Below are 5,596 nucleotides of genomic sequence, written 5' to 3' on the forward strand. Positions count from 1 at the left end.
TCCTGGGCTCAAGCGAGTCTCCTGCCTCTGCGTCCCAAGTAGCTGGGACCATAGGTGCCCACCACAACGCCCGGCTATTTTTTGGTTGCAGCCATCGTTGTTTGACAGGCCTGGGCTGAATTCGAATCTGCCACCTTAGGTGTATATGGCTGGCACCTTAGCCACTTGAGCCACAGGTGCTGAGCCTCATAGTCTCTTTCATTGATGATATAGTAGCAAAAGCCTTCTCTACCATGAGATTACATAAATAGATATCCATATTGTCTTCTAGTACTTTCCATGGCTCTGTTTTATATTTAAGCCCTATTATGGGCAGGATTTCATTGGGTTTGTGAGGGAGATAGGAGTCACTGTTTTCCTAGGTGGCTGGCAGTGATCAGGCCAGCCTTGGGCAGTGAGGAGAAGGCTGTGTGACTGGTGGTGAGGAAGATCCTTTCTGGGTGTCTGAGAGGAACTGGTGGTCCAGCTGGGGTCGGGGTGGGGAGGTGTGTGTGGTAGTTCTAGAGAATGGACTCCAGCTGCAGGTCTCTGTCCTGGTGGCCAAGGCCCTGCCTAGAGCCATGAGGACCCAGGCCTCCCTTCGGAGAAATTACTCCCACCCATTAAAAAAATAAAAAACTTCAAACTAAGATAAAGTGAAAGTCAGCAGAAATTGAAAGCAAAAATAAAAAAAAAAAAAAATTACTCCCAGCTGCAGAGGGGTTGCTCACGCCACATTTCCCTCTGGTTGTCTCCACCTGCTCTACTCTCCCTGCAGCCCTCTGGACCTGGAGGTTGGACCCTGTTGTGACATGCCCACCATGCAGATACTGCTCATCTTCTTGTGGCTCGCTCTGGCCTGTGGCTCTGTTCATGCTACCCTGTCAAAGTCAGATGCCAAAAAAGCTGCCTCCAAGACACTGCTGGAGAAGGTAGGGGTGGCCTGGGAACTTGAGGTGACCACACTGGCCAATGGCTGGCCCCTCATACTCCTCCTGCTAGGCCCTGTGAGCTGGGAGGCTGGAGTGGCTGGGCTCCTCAGACAGAGGGCTGATGAGCCAGCAGTGAGCAGGCAGCTTATGTGTCTCTGGGGCTCTGGCCAGTCACCAGGTTCTGAGGGCTGGTGGCTTACTCTTTAGCATTCCCCCAATCCCCCATAGGGCCTATCTCCTATGCTGACTTCCACCTTTCCTCCACCTCCTGCTTCTAACACCTGCATACTCCCACCATTGCTGTTATGTTCTTTAATATTCACAGCTGTGACTCGGTGCCTGTGGCTCAAGTGGCTAAGGTGCCAGCCACATACACCTAAGGTGGCGGGTTTGAATCCAGCCCAGGACCGCCAAACAACAATGATGGCTGCAACCAAAAAAAATAGCCAGGCATTGTGGCGGGTGCCTGTGGTCCCAGCTATTTGGGAGGTGGAGGCAGGAGACTTGCTTGAGCCCAGGAGTTGGAGGTTGCTGTGAGCTTTGATGCCACGACACTCTACCCAGGGGGACAGCTTGAGGCTCTGTCTCAAAAAAAAAAATTCACAGCTGTGAGCTGGTTTCCACTGTGGTCTTTCTGTTGTTCTGGGATGGCCCCAGGGACTGTAAACTCAAGGGTGGGTCCCCATTGAAACTACCCCTCCACTGCAGCAGTCACCATACTGCTGGTCAGAGTTACCAGAAGACTTCCTGTGACCTAGTCTAGACTGGCAGACAATATCTCTGTCCTCTCTTGGGACAGAGAACACTTGCAGTGGGCATTTTTGTCTCTCACTAGGCCCTGCGGGACAAGGCCAAGGAGTGGGTGGTATCAAGGAGAGGGTGAGCCAGGACCTAGAGTGTGGACAGAACAGGCAAGTGGAGAACTGGGTGGGGGCCTTCCAAGAACAGAGGCAGGGTGGGGAGGCCTTCCCACAGGTTGGGGAAGAAGCGGTGGACAGCAATTTGCCAATAAGTCATGTGTATCTGGCATGTTCTTAACTGACCAACAACATGTATGGGCCTGGGAGGCTAGATAAGTTCCAAGTTTCTGGGGTGGCCAGAACTGGTACTGGCTGTCCATCCTCATGTGCCTGGAGGGAGCCACTGTAGTTCCCTGCCTGCCTTCCAGCCCAGAGCAAGAGTGGGAACAGCCCCAGACTGCCAGCCTCTCTCTGCTTTCTGATGGCCCAAGCCCCTCTGGGCTGCATTGCCTGCTATGGTCTTGAGCCTCTACCTACAGGGCATCCGGGCCAGCAGCGCTGCTGATGCCCAGACACAGTCCTGGGCTAGGAGGAAGGACTTGCTGTCACTGCTGCCTAAGGACTGTGTTGTGCACTGAGGACAGATGACTCACTGCTCCCCTACTCCTTTTATTTCAGAATCAGTTTTCAGATAAGCTTGTCCAAGATCGGGGTCTAGTGGTGACGGACCTCAAAGCCGAGGACGTGGTTCTTGAGCATCGCAGCTACTGTTCAGCAAGGGCCCGCGATAGAAACTTTGCTGGAGACGTGCTGGGCTATGTCACTCCAGTAGGTTGGGGCCCCCAAGGTGCAGAGGGAAGTCCTGAGCCTCAGTTGCCACCCCTGTCCCTGATGGGCTGGCCAGGCATTGATGGGGTCTGGATTCTCATCTCCCTGGCTGCTACAGCTGTGTAGCCACAGGGGAGAGGTACTGTCCTGGAGGATATCAGAGTGAAGGGTGCTAGGGGTGCCCTGCTTAAGCTATAGGTGACCCTGTTGGTGCCCCAAGTCCAGAGGTGGGCCGTTGGGCATTTGGCCTCAGCAGCCAGCTGCAGCAGTGATGTGTCCTAGCTCAGAGTGAGGGCTAGTAAAGAGAAGCACCAGTCTTGCTGGTGAAAGGGACTGTGTGGCCTGGATCCCAGGCTGCTGGTGGTAGTACAGAGTGGGAGAAGGGCACCCTAATGTCAGCCCAGGCTAAAAAGCTGTCTGTACTGGCTGGCTGGTTCTGGGAAGGCCAGAGTAACAGCATCATGATGAGGCCAGGGCAGGCTCACCTGTCCTCTGTCTGACATCTCCTTCCTCTGCCAGTGGAACAGCCATGGCTACGATGTCACGAAGGTGTTCGGGAGCAAGTTCACACATATCTCACCAGTCTGGCTGCAGCTCAAGAGACGTGGCCGAGAAATGTTCGAGGTCACGGGTCTCCATGATGTGGACCAAGGTTCTCGTTCTTCTACTTGTCTGTGCTTATCCTGAGGACCAAGAAGAGTGTGGGTGTGAGAGCAGGTGTGTGAGAGTCTGGGTGTGTCAGAGTGTGGGTGTGATGTGTGTGAGAGCAGGTATGTGTGGGTGTGAGAGCAAGTGTGTGTCACACTATGGGTGTATGAGGGCAGGTATCAATGTGGGTGTATCAGAATGGGTGTGATGTATGAGAGCAGGCGTGTGTGAGTCTGGGTGTGAGTGTCAGAGTGTGGGTGTAATGTGTGCAAGAGCAGGTGTGTGTGGAGTGGAGTGTGGGTGTGTAAGAGTAGAGGGTGTGAGGCGGCGCCTATGGCTCAGTGAGTAGGGTGCCAGCCCCGTATACCGAGGGTGGTAGGTTCAAACCTGGCCCTGGCCGAACTGTGACCAAAAATTAGCTAGACTTTATGGCGGGCACCTATAGTCCTAGCTACTTGGCAGGCTGAGGCAAGAAAATCGCCTAAGCCCAGGAGTTGGCGGTTGCTGTGAGCTGTGTGATGCCACGGCACTCTACTGAGGGATATAAAGTGAGACTCTTGTCTCTACAAAAAAAAAAAAAGAGTAGAGCGTATGAGTGTGTGTCAGAGTGTGGGTGTGATATGAGTGTGACAGCAGGTATGCCCTGCGATGTATGTGTCAGAATATAGGTGTGATATGTATGTCTCAGAGCATAGTTATGATGTGAAAGTGGATGTGGGCATGTGTCTCAGAGTGTGATGTGAGTGTGAGAGTGGGTGGGTGTGAGTGTGCATGTGAGAATGTGGATGTATGTCAGAGTGTGGGTGTGAGAGTGGGTCTGATGTGTGATGACCTCAAGGCCTGCTCTCAACCCTGCACGGCCGAGCCCAGAGAGTAGGCCCATGGTGCAGATAGGTGTGTGGTCACCACTGTGAGAATTAGTTCCACCTAGTGTTTCGGGTCAATCCCAGGGCAGTATAGACCAGTGGTTCTCAACCTTCCTAATGCTGCAACCCTTTAATACAGTTCCTGTGGGTCTCAACCCACGGGTTGAGAACTGCTGGTATAGACAAACTGCTCATCACACCGAGAGCTGAGACACCACAGGATGACTCAGACAAGTCCAGCTTAGAGAGTTAGATGTGTTGCCTTAAATCCTCTCCAGAGCATTTATGTCATTATTATCACCCATGCACAGGGAAATCAATTATTTGTATGTCCAGGGGAGGAAGGGAGGCTGCCCTGTGGCTAGGGGAGAGCTGGGATCTCATACGAGCTGGGCTGGGCTGGGTCTTCTGGCAGACACATGTGCTTGTGCTAACTGTCACATGTGCCTGTGCTAACTGTCCTGTCCACACCACACAGGGTGGATGCGAGCTGTCAGGAAGCACGCTAAGGGCCTGCGCATAGGTAGGTCCGATAGGCCTAGCAGCAGCCTGGGGAATAATCCCAGCCATGAAGACAGGAGTATGGTGGGGCGGGGGCAGGGGAGGGGGACAGACCCTGAGGGCATGACTTGTGACCTCCCTCCAGCTGGCGAGTGGCCAGGGGCTTCTCAAGTTCCTGGTCATCTAGGCTGTGCTGCTGCAGCACTGGTTATTCCTCCAACTGCTCAGAGGTGAGGCTGGCCCCAGCCTGCATCCACAGCTCATGCTAGGCTAGAGTCCTGGGCTGTCCCTCCCAACCAGCCACGCCCACCCAGGCCAGCACTTGCTTAGCGGAGGCTTTGCCCCACTGTTGTGCTTCTTGCGTTTCTCCCTCTATTCCTCCTGCAAGTGTGATCCAGGCAGCTGGGGGGTGGGACCTGTAACCTGTGGTTGGCTGACCAGGTAGGAACAGTGCCCAGTATCCAGGAATAGACTTGGGCAGCAGATTAAGAGTGTGGGGAGTGGGCAGCACCTGTGGCTCAGTGGGTAGGGCGCCGGTCCCATGTACCGAGGGTGGTGGGTTCAAATCCGACCCTGGCCAAACTGCAAGAAAAAATAGCCGGGCATTGTGGCTGGTGCCTATAGTGCCAGGTACTCAGGAGGCTGAGGCAAGAGAATTGCCTAAGCCCAGGAGTTGGAGTTTACTGTGACCTATGATGCCACGGCACTTTATCCAGGACAATAAAGTGAGCCTGTCTCTAAAGTTTGGGGAGCATACCAAAGGGGAGCCTAGAGGCAGGTGACAGGCCTGAGCTGGAGCAGCAAGGTCTAGCACAGCTGCCCTCCTGAAAGTGGGGGCTGCTCGTCTGCTGGGCCTGGGGATAGATAGTGGGTGTGGAGCAGAAGGTCAGCGTCCTGTCACTCTGCTCCTGACCCTCATCAGCTGCCAGAATGCAAGACTCCTCTAGATGTGTGGCCACCTCAGGTGGCTTCCCCACCTTACTCATTCTACTCAGGAGGCCAAGGGGATGCCCTTTTGGGGAGAGCAAGGAGGGGGTCACTCAGCACCCCCAACTGCAGCTTCTTTTTTTTTTTTTTTTTTGCAGTTTTTGGCCGAGGCTGG

General features: G+C 54.1%; 1 protein-coding gene across 3 annotated transcripts in view; it reads left to right on the forward strand.

Annotated features, from left to right (window-relative positions):
- The window catches only part of CHID1 (chitinase domain containing 1), a 39,530-nt gene that overhangs the window by 6,088 nt on the left and 27,846 nt on the right, over nucleotides 1-5,596 (forward strand). For all 3 annotated transcript variants that reach the window (XM_012813333.2, XM_023508590.1, XM_023508591.1), the window contains 4 exons: nucleotides 758-911; nucleotides 2,330-2,479; nucleotides 2,999-3,131; nucleotides 4,472-4,516. In XM_012813333.2, coding sequence (XP_012668787.1) covers nucleotides 792-911; nucleotides 2,330-2,479; nucleotides 2,999-3,131; nucleotides 4,472-4,516 — 448 coding nt within the window. In that variant the 5' untranslated portion in view covers nucleotides 758-791. The remainder of the gene's footprint in view (nucleotides 1-757; nucleotides 912-2,329; nucleotides 2,480-2,998; nucleotides 3,132-4,471; nucleotides 4,517-5,596) is intronic.

The sequence above is a fragment of the Otolemur garnettii genome, unplaced genomic scaffold (assembly GCF_000181295.1).
Source record: "Otolemur garnettii isolate 467f Iridium unplaced genomic scaffold, OtoGar3 scaffold00260, whole genome shotgun sequence".
NCBI classification, from domain to species: domain Eukaryota; kingdom Metazoa; phylum Chordata; class Mammalia; order Primates; family Galagidae; genus Otolemur; species Otolemur garnettii.